Source organism: Aythya ferina (assembly GCF_964211825.1).
Source record: "Aythya ferina genome assembly, chromosome: 5".
Classification (NCBI taxonomy): Eukaryota; Metazoa; Chordata; class Aves; order Anseriformes; family Anatidae; genus Aythya; species Aythya ferina.
The window spans coordinates 36,852,551-36,869,536 of record NC_140301.1 but is presented as its reverse complement, the minus strand read 5'-3'; the positions used below and the strand labels follow the sequence as shown (position 1 = coordinate 36,869,536).

General features: G+C 38.3%; 1 protein-coding gene across 2 annotated transcripts in view; it reads right to left on the bottom strand.

The window, feature by feature from the left end:
* GTF2A1 (general transcription factor IIA subunit 1) overlaps window positions 1–16,986 on the bottom strand; it is a 28,248-nt gene that overhangs the window by 8,786 nt on the left and 2,476 nt on the right. Inside the window, exons 1-7 of one of the 2 annotated variants that reach the window (XM_084522230.1) lie at window positions 15,262–15,534; window positions 12,090–12,191; window positions 10,139–10,346; window positions 7,711–7,775; window positions 5,597–5,672; window positions 4,473–4,606; window positions 3,283–3,603 (exon numbers count right to left, since the gene is read on the bottom strand). In XM_084522230.1, the coding sequence (XP_084378356.1) occupies window positions 3,283–3,603; window positions 4,473–4,606; window positions 5,597–5,672; window positions 7,711–7,775; window positions 10,139–10,346; window positions 12,090–12,191; window positions 15,262–15,408 (1,053 nt within the window). In that variant the 5' untranslated portion in view covers window positions 15,409–15,534. Of the gene's footprint in view, window positions 1–3,282; window positions 3,604–4,472; window positions 4,607–5,596; window positions 5,673–7,710; window positions 7,776–10,138; window positions 10,347–12,089; window positions 12,192–15,261; window positions 15,535–16,986 lie in introns of those variants that run through there. The other variant, XM_084522231.1, reaches the window with a different exon arrangement.

Genomic DNA, 16,986 nt, shown 5'->3' with positions numbered 1-16,986 from the left:
TGCAACGTTATTACTGTTACTTTGATTACTCATATCAGGCTACAGTCTGTCAATGAACTATGCACCTAAATAAACATCTGACACATTAAGTATTAGGCTTCCCAGTGGACAAATCAAGTCTGTTTCCTTTATCCCCTCCATGACAATTACTCAGGAGATGTCGTTACCACTTTCAGTACCCAACTTCAATGATCAAGCCAGATTCTGGACACTGTAACCTCTTAGTACTACAAACATTCTTACTTCTTTATTTTAAGTGTTCTGGTGCCTGTCATTTATTTTTAAAAAATCTATCATTGTACAGATTTTCATTTTTTAAAGCCTCTAAGCAGCGGAAAAGCAACATTACCCACATCACTCCCTGCATGCCACTAGAAATACAAACTCCATGACTTAGTTATGTATGTAACAGAAAAAGACCTCAACAAAAGCATGAAGTTTTTAGGGGAGAAAAAAAGCTATTTTTAAGATGATCTTGCATAGATACATAAAAATAATTTCTCTAGATGTTCTAGTATTTTCAAGTTCCTTAAAAATTACTTTCATTTTTTCCTCTTTCTACCAAGGGTTTCTCCACCTTCCAAACCTTTCTAAGTTGTGCTATTTCCTTTATCATTTTACTGTTTCTATTTACTATTTTACTGTGCATGTCTTACAAGATAACCAGATAGCATCACGAGGATACTTAGAAATATCACTACCGAACTGCAAGTCTAATTTTTTCTTCCCAGCATAGCCTTCCCACTTGTACTTAAGAGGATTGTGTTAAAGCTCATTTCTAAACTGCATTCCTCTTCCAGATCCTTCTTGCTCCTCTCCTCAAGCATTTGAAGGCTTGTATTGACAAAACAGAATTCTGATGCACTAAATTCTTTACAGTATGGTGAGAACAGTACAGCTGAGGTTTGTGTCCCCCCCACATCTCAACTAAATAGCAAGTATTTCGAAAGTTTAAAACAACCACTAATAAAAGCAGAACAGCTTTTCTTAAGAAAGCTTTTCTTAAGAAAGAACAGCTTCTCTTCTGTGTAATCCTCATCTTCCCACCTGCCCCAAAATATGTAAGCTATACTAGGGAAATGCTAGTGGGGGAAGAAAAAGGTGAACCAGAAGTCCTAATTTCTTTCAAAAATAATGTTCTATTTAAGTGACTTAAAAAACTTTTAATGGACTGCTCAACTCATTAACTAGTTCCTGATGAACACCAGGAGCAAAAGTAACAGGGGCTCTCTGGCATGCTGATAATAAAGCCTTATCATATAAAAAAATAGCACTAGCATTAAGACAATATTAAAGAACAATTGATATTTAAGCGTGTTGACCTATACTTTTAACACATTCAGACTGACATCAGTGCTGGTGCTTAGCTGCCTGCCGGGTTAAACCACAGCAGTCTTAGTGTTTGATTTGAAAGAGAACTATATACTTTAAAGAACGTTATATTCCCAAATTATCGAGAATATCACTTCTATCCCTGTATTTCAGTTTCTTCATTTCCCATATTGAGGCGATGAGATGGGGGAGAGAATCAGGAGGGGAAAAAGAAGTAAAAGCTCATGAGTTGAAATAAAGACAATTTAATAGGACAGAAAGGGAAGAGAAATAATAAAGATAGTAATAATGGAAAAGGTGATGTGGATTCAACTTGTAATAGAAAAATACTGTTTGACACCACTGTAAATGTATCACAGAAAAACTGATTTAACTCCTTAATAAAAAAATTAAGCTTTATCTGCGTATAATATATGGGTGATACAGATGGTGAAATACTACAACTGCTCCTCATGCTGGCATTTTAAATGATATCTTAAGATAATTGGAATGGCTGCAGAAAACTGTGGAAGTGATCTGATAATTCAAAATGCATTTTAGGGACAGATTTAGGAAGTGCTCAATTTCCTGTCAGAAGCTGAAATAAAAGTACTTTTAGCTTATTAGGATTTTTTTTCTGTGTGGTTTTTTGGTGTAACAGAGCAAAACCTGGTAAGAACCACTGGCTCAAGTTCAAAACCAAGCAAATTCAAAGTCTAAATTAAGCACAGCGTTAAGAAGGCAGCAAGAATGTTATTAAGAACATTCACTCCTGCTCCTGACTTTATTAATCATTGATTAATAAAGTCAGCGCTTTTAAGAAGGTGTTTTATAATCTGAGTTCTTGGTCTCGTTCTAGTTCAACAGAAAGCAACTACACAGTGAGTAAGATACAGGCCAGACCACGTTATTTGTCTCCTCAATGTATTAAAAATATGCTCTCCTTTTGTCATTCTTCCTAACATCTTGCTGTTACATGCACTCAGTCCCAAAAGCAGTTGACTGCTTCTGTTTGCTTGTGAAGGTTTCATGGCAGATCTTTCCATAGCATCAGAAATACTACTTAAGTTTTCAGAAGGGTATAATAATTAACAGTATTTGCTGTTCCCACCCTACACACACCAGCTGCATTTCAAGGTGCTCTGCTAACAACAGTTTCCACAGCCTCAATATGGGAAATAAAGAAAATTAAGTACAAGTATAGAAGTGATATTCTCAAGATTATGGGAGTGTAACATTCTTTGAGGTATGTAGTTTTCTTTCAAGTAAGACTAAAAGACTGTTATGGTTTAGCCCGGAAGGCAGCTAAGCACCACAGAGCCATTTGCTTACTACCCTCACACCCCAGTGGGACAGGGAAAGAATCAGGAGGGGAAAAAAAGCCCACAAATTAAAATAAAGGCAGTTTAATCAGACAGAAAAGGACGAGAAATAGTGATGATAATGATGATAATGATAATAATAATAATAATAGAATATACAAAGCAAGTGATGCACAATGCAATTGCTCACCACCCACTGACTGATGCCCATCCCCGAGCAGCAGTCCCCCCAACCCTGGCCAGCCACTCCATATAATTGTTCAGCATGACACCGTATCATTGTATGGGGTATCTCTGCAGCCAGTTTGGGTCAGCTGTGCCAGTTCTGTCCCCTCCCAGCTCCTTGCACACCCCCAGCCTCCTCACTGGAAGGGCAGTATGAGGAGTGAAAAGTGCTTGGCTTAGTGTAAGCACTGCTCAGCAACAACTAAAACATCCATTTGTCATCAACATTATCCTCATCCTCAATCCAAAACACAGCACCATGCCAGCTACTAGGAGGAAAATTAACTCTAGCCCAGCTGAAACCAGAACATGGGAATATAACAATTTTTGTGGTATACAGTTTTCTTTCAAATACTGTTGAGAAAAATAAATAAATAAATAAATAGAGACATGCTTCAATCTTATAAATTAGGACTAATTTTACCTCTTCAACCTGGCCGTCTTCACCTCCATCTTTTTCTTTGTCCTCCTCTTCATCATCATCATAGTCTTCTTCCTCATCCTCCTCTTCTTCAGATGATGTGTCTCCTGCTCCATCAACTTGGAGAACAAGTGGTGCTTGTGGTTGTGCCTGCTGCTGTTGTGGTTGCTGCTGACCAGCTGCAGGAATCTGTGCTTGAGCTGGTGTAGGGGCTGCCACTGTTGTAGGTATGACTTGTGTTTTATTTCCTGTAAACAGGATCTGCTGAGGCTGAATAATTACTCCTGTCTGCTGGGATATCCCTCCAGGGATAGGAGCCAAAACCTGATGAAATACCATTGCAAGTACAGTGACTGATAACATAACAAGGTACCACGCTACTCTTTTAAACAATTAAAGCACATCAGTCCAACTTGGACTAATTAGAGAAACAAAAGTTACTAATACTCTACCTATATCAGATAATTTAATCTTCAATAGCAGCTTCTCTCACTACTTGGTATTCGTTTTCTGCATTTTGTATTGCTAAACCGAAGAAAACCTACTGTTTCATTTTCCATACTAGTAGCTAGCACTACCATAATCACCCCAAGTTCTAAGCACAGTTAAGAAATGTTTAAGTTAAAATAAAATACTATTTTTTTAAGCTTCTTCATAAAACACTCAACTTTAAACTCTATACATATTGTTATTCATGTCTAAGCTGCAGAACTCTGACTAAATTCAATGCCAACAAAATTTGGATGCACAGTTGACCTTGTAGCTGAACAAAAATCCTGGTGAAACATACTGGATTCAGTAATAAAATGACCAGTTTGGGATTTTGTGCTTTTCGTGGAGGTATTTTTTTAAAAGGTATTTTCTTCTATGTGTTATGTAACAGAATCATTTTAACTGATAAACACATTTGTGAAAGGATACAGACTAACATTATGCACATCATGTAATTGCCATTGGAGCCACACAAAAGCAATTTTAATCTTAGGCCAGTCTGAATTTTGCAAGAATAAAAATGACATTTAAAGCTACATTTCAAAATTATTAATTTTTAAGAACTTTTTACGAATGAAACTTTATTTTTTTTCAATATATTATTTCTGTCTTTGTACTCCATTTCAATTTCCCAGCAAAAATGCAAACTTGCTTAATTATTACTGTAAGGTTTCTACTTTCAGTTTTTTTTTTTTCTTTACCTGCTGTATAACAGGTGCTTGTACACCACCAGGTTGCATTTGTGGTATGACCTGCTGCTGTAGAACAACTGGCTGCTGTGGTTGAATGATGTACTGAGCTCCATTTGCAGTCCTAACTACTTGGAGGATCTGGCCTGTAATAAGATAAATAATTATCAAATGAATCAAAGAGCAGAAATAACCATTTAAAATTATTGTAGTTTAGATACTTGTTTCCTGGAAGAACACTGGTAACAATTAAAGAGCATTTGTGGTCTGTTTTCACCAGTGAAAAGACACTAGGCTATAGCACCTATGTCAAACAAAGCACTAATAGGGCTGTTTACCACTTCTGATTATGAAGTATGCAAGCCAAAAATAATTTACCTATGCAGATTTCAATTTCATTTCACCTACATATCCATTAAACATTCAAATGTTTAAAGCAGGGAGGCTAAGTCACAAGTGATTCTGAGTAGACTAAGTGAATTATTCTGGCAAGAGCACCAAGTGATTCTTGAAAATTGAGCCTTTATTGTCGACACACAGCCTACCTACAATCAAGCTTACACCATCAGAATAATACATGGACAAGTACATAAAGCATTGGTTAAGCTGTTCATAAAAATCACATTTATATTTTAAGTGTAAAGCATGTCTCTTTAAACATAATAAATCTAAAATAAAATTAGCATTGCCAGCAAAATTAGCAATTCCACTGTGTGCTTAGCAGATACCCAAAACCTTAAGACACTCCTCATCTGCAGTCACAGATGAAGTGATTCTGATCTTTTATAACCTGTCTAGTATCTCTGCTCTGATCATGATTCAAAAAATTCAGAAGTTTCATAAAATTCAGAAATATGCAAAAGGAGAGAGACAGCAAAAAGAAGAACCTGTCTTCTTGTTTCACGTACCTGTCTAACAAGCACAGAAGATATGCACAGAATCTAACCAAACCACTGTTAGGTTCATAAGACTAACCAGCTGGAGAACAAGAGTCCAGGAGTTTATTGAAGAGATGACACTACTGTCTAAGGGCTGGTTCCCAGATTTTGATTTTTATAGCAGGGGGTACAATCCAGGATTTCTCCCTCCCAAGCACCCACATAACCATTCTTTGACCTCAGTGTTATGACAGTTACCTGAATTTGTAAGTATCTGCTGAACAGGAGTAACGCCAGCAGGGAGAGCCAACGTAGCTGCAGTGGCTGCAGCACTCTGAAATACAGGAAAAGCTTTTTAGCCACAAGTGTTAAATGTCACAATACACTGCCTGAAAATATGTACCTTTTTTTATATCACTATTTACAACGTTTGCACATACGCAATTGAAAAAGCAGGCTGTAAGCAACTGTACATTATACTACATATAAAAAAATCCTTCCTTAACAGGAAGGAGACAAACAACAATCACTAAACAACACACCTGAACTCAGCTGCACAGCGTTTCTTGGTTTGTCTTTATGCTCAGCAGATTTTGTTCTCCTCTGCCCTGTCTGCTGACCTAATACAACACTGCATTGCTCAGGTGGCTATTTTACTTGCAATCTTTCATATGTGAAGGAAAACACAGTACTTAAACAAGGATCACGTTCCCCTATCTTGTTTTCACAAGGAGTTTGCAATTTTCTTCAATCTACAAATGATTTGCATTTTCAAGTCCCAAATTACATACCTCTTTTGTGAGAATATATGCATACAATGTACTGACAGTTGACAGAATGACTGATATTTTCTCTCAAGATATCTGGCTAAAAGAGAAAAGCCAAGGACTCTCAATGGGTAATGATTCTGTCTTACAAGGAAATCGAATTCCAACACAATCACGTGAGTTCCAAACACAAAAATCTGCAATAAGTCCTTTACTCACACAGGGACCTAGACTTCTCCAGAGGCTTCTCCATTTCAAGGGTCTAATGTCAATTACCTTTTGAAAAGCCTCCCTTCCCTCACCATAGAGGAACCACGGGAGATTACTGTCTGCTACAGAAAGGATTTAAACTTTGTTACTGGGTAGAGCATATACCTCTTGATCCTAAGAAACATGATCTCCCCTTACTGGCTGATCCATATAGTAGTTACAATTTCCAAAATAAAAGAACACCAAATAAAACTTGGAAGTGCTTTACTGCATCCTCATGTCCCAAAGGCAGATAAATAAATTCTCATTTGTCTCTGCACTCCAAGATACTCAAGGTCAGATCCAGTCTCTAGTACCAACCTAAAAGTCTCTTAGAAATACACAATAATTCCAAATGAATTCTGTAAAAGAGTATTTATTGAATAGTAGTCTTCTGCCATATACAATTCATCTGCATTTAGGCAATAGCATGGTTTTAAAATCCATGCATACTCATTTTTGCCCAAAGAGGTCTAACTGAATGGAGACAGGAAAAGAAAACACAGAACATTTAACTTTTGTACTATGGAAGTTACAAATTAAATCGAAATAGTTATAAAACATTTTAGAACAAGGTAGATATTATTGTGCTCTCAGCCTCTGGGTAAATCATGCCATTTAAGTAATGAAGTTCAGATTCTTTTCTATAAGGTAAGCAGCTAATTAATGGAGAACTGAAGGTTATGCAAGTTGCTGATGCTTTTTGTCTAATCACAAAGCTTTGTTTCATGTGCTTTTACGATAGAAGTGGTAAAAAATATAAATATATAATTAGAATAAAAATTCACTATTACTAGCTGTTGTTTTCAAGGACCTGCAAGGGCATTTAAAGCAAGACAACCAAGAATAACCTCTTGAGATAAAAACTGAGAGAAATGGATAAATAACGAGACTGTTTCACATCCTCCTATAAAATTCATGAATCTAAAAAATAAGACCAGAAAAGATAGATCTGAATTGCCAAATAATCTCTCATTTGCTATAAAATTAAATTTTCAGAACAGTTAATGTTGTTTTCTGCATCTAGCAATACATTTGTACCAGTTAACACAGCTGTGTTGGTATATGACAAGAATATCATCATGCAGATTTTCACCAAATTTCTAATTTAAATAAAGTTTTGGTCTAACCCACTTAAAGCAGAACATCAAGGTAAGTCCTAGATTAGTTACCAAAACCACGTCCTGGGTTACTTCTCCTGGACTATCATTACAGCAGCAGAACTCAGCAATGACAGACAGCTTTACCGATGTGTCCTACTTCTCTGATGACTAATACCAGATTTGTGTTTACTGTTTAGTCAAAACAACTTATATAATGACAGCATATGTATGTATAAACTTTGGCTTTTCTTACCATGCCCGATGTATTCATATGTGGTATCAGCTTGGAATCTGGCACAATAACCTGCTGCTGAGGTGCTAAAACCAGAAAAAAAAAGATAACATTTCATGAAAATGATGCAGTTGGCCCAAAAAAGCATCCAAGCCAGAATAACTTCGAAAAGACATTACACAAACATCAGCTGGGCTTCAGAACAAAAAGAGCTACTGAGCAGCTTCTGACCTTATTAAATTTTACTGTGAAGGCAATACATAACAACAGCTCTGAGAGGTGGTATGGCTATTTTGGCTTTACAGATCTTATTTCAATGGCGTCAGTCTGATCTACTCTGATCCTATGTAAAGCAAAATTTAAAATATTTTTCTGAAATGAAAGGTATATAAGAAATTTTTATAAGTTAGCTGACATTCAGATCCAAGTTCTCCAAAAACATCAACGAACAGTGATTAACTCCTAAAACAGACTGCAAGGACTGTTGCAAGGTGAAGAAGAGTATGTTAACAGGACACAGCAGTTAGCTTGAGTGCGGTCTAGTTAGCACACCTGTTAACAAACGTGATCTTCGCTGACATTTTTGATGTAGTAAAAGAAAATCATCAAACACCTGTCCCATACAACACAATAGTTTTGGTGTGCTACAGAAAATAGATGGCTAAGCTATGTGAACAATCAATCTATTGATCATCTGTAAGTGCAAGTGTCCAGAATGCTACGGAACAGATTGTGAGTGCCACCATCAGTAACCACAAACTGGACAGTGACAGAGCAATATGAACTAATCATCAACACGGTATTTTCCATGCAATCCTGTAAAATCCTGTAATCTTAAGATTATTGAGGTAACTGAGAGTTTCTGGAAATATTCTTGAGAGGGAAGCCCCACAACACTACACCAAGGTCCAAGACCATCTTTCCAACTTTTACGAAGCCATGACCCTGCACTAGAATCACACACAGCACAGCAGGAACAACCATGCTGACTGTCCCAGCCTCTCTCTGGGACTGCATCAAGTTGTGTAAAGAACCACTACACCAACTCACCCAATCCTCCCACTGCACAACATCCACCAGGGAACAAGGAAGTTATGTAATTTATTAAACTACATGTATCTGTGATCAAAGTGCTTCAATATCCAAATTCATTTAACCTCCACATTGTCATTTGGTCTTAGGACACAACATAGGGCAACAATTAATCAGTTTTAAACATGTTGCTGTACGCAGGACTGTATTTTACCCTAGGAAACAAACGGGGGAACAGGGACCTCCGATCAGTAGTGGGCAATGTGATCGGTAGCATCACAGCTATTCATCTAAGCAGCCACTAGAGGTCTGGGTAAACAGATTCTGTAACTAGAGTTGAAGACACCCAGCTCATTTTCAAGATGCATTAGGGGGTCTTAAATCTCAAAACAAATTTTATACTGGCAGTCCAAACTGATTTATTTCCAGCCAAAAACAAAGTAATATAAGAAGAAAACAAACAAACAAAAAACAGTAACAAGTTATTTTCACACTAGTTCTCAGTATTGAATAGAAACTTTTTTGGGGGGAGGGTGGAGCAGAGGAGGTCAATTTGTGCCTATGACAACACAGGTCCTGACCTATGAAACCTGATAAGAAGACTGAAGTCCCTGACTAAGACAGATAAATATCTTTAAGCAACAATTGCAATACCACACTGAAAACTCAGCTGAAGCAGAGTAGTCAGTAGTCAGCTGGGTAGCAGATTTGTGTATGTGGCAAACTTGCAGTAGAATCCAGTACTGTTCATCTTATTTTTTAAATTAAATTGTAAATGGTGAACATGTTGTTTCCCTTACATTATTCACGGACAATGAATATCAAGACAATCACTACAAGAAACAATGCTCTTACGGCTAACTCAAATGTACCGTGAACACCCACAGTACAATTTGCTACAACCATAAAAAAAACAGCTGTTAAGCTTTTCATTTGAAACCTGTTACATGAAAACATCTACTTATATTCAGACCATTATAGAGGTATTTTTCACATTCTAGCATCTACTTACGCTTAACAAGCTCTTTAAATATTTTTTAAAATAATTTGCTCCTAATGACATTACTATCTTGTGAATAAGCTGCCAACCACATACGTATATTGTCTTGAATTTACGGAGCTGTTAATGGATTTTTGCCACAACCTGAAAGTCATGTATTTTGAAAACATATGTTAAGTAGTAAGAGAAGAAATCAGCTTTTCCAAAATCTTCTGAGGAATGACTAAAAGAAATGCCAAGATACTTTTCCACCACAACAGCTCTCTTGACCCATTAAAGAGTCAAGCAGAGACAAAGTTTGACGTAAAGACACAGCTACCCATGGTACAAACATCCTTCTAGATTTCAAATATGCTACAGAAGGAGTTGGTCTAATTTGAGAGTCCTTCATCAGAGATGTTAAAGAGTAAGTCTGACCTTGCTGAGACGTTGGAATAAGAACCTGTTGTGGCTGAGACTGCTGCTGCACAGTCTGCTGTGGCTGAGGTTGTGTGTGATGATGGTGGTGGTGATGCTGTTGTTGCTGCTGTTGCTGCTGCTGCTGTTGCACCTGCAACAAAAGCTGCTGCTCTTCTGAATGGAAGCCATCTACAGCCTTGGACTGCATCAGCTTGTTCTCCCACAGCTAGTTGGAAAAAGAAAAGAGAAATCTTTCTGTACCATTCTTACTCAGCAAGACTTGTAATGATATAAAGACAGTACTACATAATTGAATTTGTTTTCACTGTTTATCTCGTGCAGTTTGTTTAGCCAAAAAGCCCCTGGCAAATACAGATTGAAGAGATAACTTCACATAGGTAATGTTTTAATAAGAATTAAATAGTCCCTTCAGAATCATCAGTTCGGGCTTTAACATTCATTCTTTCCTTCTTCCATTTCCTTCTTTCCATTTGTGGAAGGATCATAACAACCCTAACAGAAGCATGAATAAAGATAAACTGATATTTTTAAATAGTTTTCAGGTTTGCCACTTCTCTACCTTCTTTCTTTCTTATCTCTTTCATCACAAAAATCAATTCTTTATTACAGCTTTCCCCAAGCCATTTCTTCCTGGAACTTCTCAACACAAGTTGCATGAAGACTATTACCTGATAAAACACTAACAGAAAATACCGGTGTACCTAAGATAAAGTCTCTGTACAAGCACTGAAAGTTTCTACTACAGTGTCAAACTCAGCCTCTCCAACCCTTCAGCTCAGGGGGCTGACTGTCAGTTGAAAGTCTCTCAAGATAAGCCACAACCACCAAAGCAGCAGAGCTCTTGCAAAAACAGTAACACGAGTATTTTGTAACACACTGTAGTCAGGGAGGCTATGGGCACCCAAGACTCGTGATCTCAAATCCTGCCTAGGACTCCCTAAGCCTTCCTTCATTTCTCTTCTTGGCACTTTCTTCATTGAATCTTTTCTAACATGATCTGCAGAACACACCTGTAACACAAACATCAGGTGCTTTTCTTGGAGCGCTCATTCTCTTTCCCTCAAGCCAGGTCACGGTTTCATGGAAAAGAATTCTTCAAATGTTTCTTTCTAATCAAAGTTCATACGCCACCCACTTTTTAATACTTTGAAAATACTCTTGATGTGGGACATCCCGTTTATTGAAGGAAGCCTTATCCAACAGCTGAAATAAGCAGGCAACTACTTCCACAATTTCCTTTTACTTTATTTCTTCCTTTTTTTCTGCCTTTTATTTTCTCTTTTGAGAACTTTCTACTTTTGCTCAGGAAGCTTTTGAAGCATGGCATGGCAAACCCATTGAGTACAGCTCAAGTCAACACCATGCCTTTCTTTTGGCCCCTTGTCAACAATTCAAACACACTGTATATGAAGCGAATACTCCGAATCAGAGATATTTGGAGTAGTGTGACACGCGCAGTGTGATTTATCACATACCACTCCCCCAGAACAATACTTCTGCAAACCACAAATAGTATCTGCAATAATCTGGCAATGAAAATAAGTCAAAAGCATCTTCACTAAGACAAAAACACCAAGTATAGCAAGCATTTTACTTTTCCGGCACAGAAACCTTAAGAATTGTTTTACCTCTAAAATAAACATATTCTCCTTCCCTTTTCTTTTTTAATGAAGTGATACAACTTTTCAGGGACTGAAACGGTTGCACTGTGAACTCAGATGTGTTGTTAATTTCTGTCAAGTTTGACATGCCATATTAGGGCAAGTAAACAAGGTGGGCAGACCTCTTTCTAGAGCAGTACAATCCAAATGATGTGGGGCTACAGACATGCAGATCAATACACTGCTTTGATAATTAAAAATTAGTATTTTACTGCGTACAACAGTAGACAGACCCAAGAACTATTCGGTGCATTGGTCTATTTAAAATCTTTTCAGTTGTAACTTACTGTTTTGAGTTCCATAAGAACTTGTTCATCCACTCCTTCATCCAGAAAAACTTCTCTGACATCATTAATGACATCTTCAATTACAGACCTGTACAATTTAGGCTTAAAAAAAAAAAAAACAAGTAGTCAGCATTATTTTTGAAAGAAATTTAGTAGTGTAACATTAAAATAAGATTTTTTCAAAAAAAATAAACTCTCTGAAAAGTGCACTACAGAATATGCTGCACATTTGAGTGACTAAAATACGCACGAAAGTATATGTCAGCAAAAACAGCTCAAACAAGGTGAAAAGGGAAGGGACCGTCCACCATCTTTTGCGTCACAAGAGTCTTCAAGCCATGAGGAGTTTAGCTCAAAACAAGGAAAAGAAGATTGTCTTCCATTTAGCAAAGTTTGTGGCCTATTTGCCAGTGTACGTGCTAAATGTGTAAAGAAAAAAAAAATACATTAAAGCCAGGAGTTCAAAAGAACATTAGGTAAATGCACAGAGAAGAAACTCATTGGTGCTTGCTAGCTGAGCAGGAATCGATTATGGCTCAGGATGTTGCCGAGCTGAAAAATGTTGAAGCCTCAGAAAACTCAAAGTGTTCATATATGAATGTCCTGTTCTTCCTTAACACATCTATTTACAGAAACTACTGAAGACAAGATATTAGACTAGACAGACTTTTGTTTTCACTCAGTCCTTATGTTTTTACAATACACACTTTTCAGGGGGCAAAACTAGACATACGCATATTCTATTACACTGATTTCATGCCTGAATTGTCATTGGCAAAGCAAACTGCTAATTCACTTTAGGTTGCCCAGAGAGGCTATGAACTCTCCATCCTCAGGGATGCCCAAAAGCTGCCTGGATGCAGTCCTGGGCAAGCTGCTGAAGCAGGGGGTTGGACTAGGTGACTGCCAATTTTAAAAAGAGAATACTTAACCTTACCAGTAAATGTGTAATATTTAATTCGTAAGACCGTAGGCTAGTTGTACCATACACATGCTGTACCTTTTAAGCAGATACCACTGTTTGGACCTCTCTACATGCGTGAACCTCAATGGCACTTTGGTGGGGTTTAAACATCTGTGCTATTTAATTGCATGGTAGAACTTGGAGGTCTGGATTAGGGTTGATCAGCCTGCAGCCTGTGAGCCATACATACTTCACTGCTCAAGGCTGTTCCTTGGCTGGGTACAGGCTGTTCCTAAACTAATCTGAAAGTAACTACAAATTTCTGTCAGCCGACATCTTCCTCCACCTCACTCCCTGACTTCCTGCCAAAAAACCCAAATGATGCCACACATCAGATATGCTGCACACAAGCAAAACACTCAGTACTTGTATGGTGGCTTTCACCCTCCAGGAGGGCTGTCCCTCCAATGAATGTATAGGAAATCTGCACCAAGTGCACACAGCGAGATAGATCGGCACCGCAGGAACTACACAGATTTATTGCATGCGCTTAAAACACATCTTTTATGCACGCACAGATGCTTAATGCATCCCAGAAGTGCTGAATCCGTTACAGATATGCCCAAGATTACACCGCACGCGTTATGAAACAGAACGGTTACACCTCCATCATGGAATAAAGGAGGAGGGAACAGCACAAGATTTAACGAAGCTGAATAGACAATAAGCACAAAACAAAGTGAATATCTTTACATTTAAATATAAAATAAAATAAACACACACACACCCCACTACAACTCTGGTCAGAAAATCCACCCCTGACATTTTGGGGAACGCCATGCTATCAGCACACTAGTTTTTTTTTTTTTTTTCCATTTCACATTTCATTAGGTTGCCACTTTGCAGCTTCAAAACAAACCACTGCAAATCAAGCAGCTGTAATGACAGAATTCATCTTTATTTTTGTTTGTTTTTTAAACTTGTCTCTGCAAAAACTTTCTGGCCCCAAGTAATAGGGGATGTTTGCCTTACCTGAAAATTACAGTTACAGCACCTACATCCAAAACTCAGTTTCTCCAGAAGAAACAAAAAACAGCAGATTTGCATTTTTTTCTCTCGAAACAGTACAGTACTGCATGCCTGTATCTCGAAGTTGCACGTACAGCATTATTTGTGCTTATAGAGACATTTGAAACAGACTTACAAAAGGTGACTACTCTTGTGCACTAGCATTTTAGTTCTGTGCAGTGAGGAACTCAGAAATACCCAGCATCATTAATAGGATTATTTCTCCACTTAGATTTAATGCACAGCAGATGCAAAAAGACATTGTGCTTAATAACATTAAGCCCTATTATTTCTATAATTAAACAAATTGCATAAAGCTTACACAATTCAATTAGAACAGAAATGCCACTTGACCTATTCTGCATATTGTTCCTCACTGTATTAAAAGCATCTGTTTCCTGAAGACAAAACCACACTGCAAATAAACACGCTGATCCGTAGGCACGTGAGTTGCTTCACTTCAGTCAATAGAACTTCCTCTATGCCTGAAATCATGAACCAAATTCCTGGAGGTTGCACTTTCTCCTTCAATCATCTATTGGGTCCACTTAACTAGTAAAACAGATTTTACGCAAACAGGCCCTACTGACTTCCACCAGCAGTTACCTCCTCCTGTCAGGCATTCCTGGAAGGTGTGCTTACAAGGCTTTCTTGGAATACAAAGCCCTAGGAAAAAATACTAATATTCAGATACAGCAAACTGACCTTACAGCTCAACAGTCTGCTTGGGAACATTTTCGTTTTTTTTCCTGCATAATTAGGGGGAAAAGCAAATGCGAAGACCAGGATACCAGTTTCTTGAGCTCAGCACCAGTTTAGCATAAGAGCAGAAAGGGAGGCCAGTAGCGTAGGTGTTGGCTCTGCCACCAACGTGATGTCCTTCTAGTGTACCTCCAGCAGCCCAAGTGAGCAGCCGAGACCTCAAGGGCATCACAAGCAAGCACTGTGCCTGAAAAATGGGGCTCACGAACAAGGCGGTTTACAAACCCACAAGGGGTATGCAGATGGATGCATCGCTTTGCATGAGCTGTACAGCGCACTGGACCTGATGATGGGCCAGAATTTCAGGGCACTGTTCTGATCAGCCAGTATCACAATATGCAATAGTCACTGTTATATGATTAGCAGAAAAAGGAGAGGAGCAGAGAAAATAAGTATCTATGCTTTACGATGAGATAGTGTCTGACCCCCTGCACTTACCAATTTTACATCCACATTTCCACCATACTCAGGCAAATCTTGGCTTGGCTGGCTGAAAACCTTTGCTGTATATGCTCGTACTGAGCATGCAGTCAAGAGAGATGCAACTCCTATAAATGGAGCAGCAGCGCCTTTTTCAAAAGCCATCCATAGAGGAATTTTGAAAAATAACACAAAACGCTCTTTTACTACTTCAACAGAAGTAAATCCAGCAAGTGAAATCACAGAACAGTCTTAATCCCTGACCTTCAAAAGGAAGCATGCTGTATTGTTTTAGATATACACTAACTGTTGGCTTCAAGTATTATTTACAGGATGCTCAAGTTGCTTATATAAACCGCCTAAAACTCTGCAGTTGAATGACAATCTTTTTCATGTGCTACTTACGCGCTCAAAAACCAAACAGAGGAACACAATTACTGAGTGAGCCTACAAAGACAGGACAGCAGGTGAGCTAAGCTCTGCAATAAATTTCCAGGTTCAGTCAAAGAAAGCAATGAGAACATAATAGAAACTTAAAAGATCACTATTAAAATAATCATGCTTTCATCTGGTTTATATTAAAGTGCCTCCCTCATAAAGAGAGCATTACTGTAAACTTCGAGCCCTTTTAAGCGCAAACATACTCAAATCACTCTTCAATAAACACTATCCCAAACACTTACTATACATGAAAGACAACAATTAAAATTCCTGATTTATTAGATACAACCACAAACACATAGAAAAGATTTAAAATCTAGTCCTTTCCCCTCTGGGAACATAGGGAAATGATTATATTTCACTTTCTCTGTACATCTTGTAAAGAAAACTCTGAGCGTGGTGAGACTGCTACCCGCGCACGCACACTATCCAAACCCGAAGAGCAAGCAGCCGGCTATTTTAAGAAATGCCACATGCCTTTGGGGGCCTACACTTCCCACATTCCACCAGTTGTGAGGGCACAAAACCTGCATCTCTTTGTCATTGTTATCACGCCGCTTGGGACTCAGCAGCTTGGGTTTCCAAGTGCCAGCACATCACGTAGAAATAGGCGCTGCACGCTTTGTGCATTTGACTGCAGTTTGTTCCTGGTTACTTCTGCAGATACCCCTGCACTGCTGCCAGCCCCTTTCTCCTGGGGTGGAGACGCAGCTATAGGCCAGTTATAGGCCAGCTATACCACAGCCAGAACAGCACACTACAGAGGTAACTAATTTCAGCCACAGTTACATCAAAGAAGAGCATAAAAAGAATCACCACATAAAATCTACGCTGTAAGTCATTAATAAAACGTGCTTTTTCTTTTAAACATTGTCACAGACTTTACAAGTAACTATGTTTGCCAGCTACAAAACTTTACATTGCATACAACTGTTAACATTTTATATCGGCCCTTTACTAGCAAGAACAGCTGTCTAGCAATCCAGATTTGATCGGATGCTGATGTGATACTATTGCACACCAGGCTCCAAATCTGGCTTGCTAAAGCCATCATCTGGCTGCAGTACTTCCAAATGTTCCCACTCCTCTTTGATAACCCTGAGGTAAGCACTGTTACCGTTGCTATGGAGCGAAGCCCGATTTTTATCACAGATTGCAAGGTTTTACTACTTTGTTGAAATTTAGCCTAAAGCACACCTACTGGAGTCAGGCTCATTTTAATTTTTTGTCTTCTCTAATTCTGAACACCACGTTCACACACAGACACCTTCCAAGAGAACTCTACAGAAGTTACGTTACGCC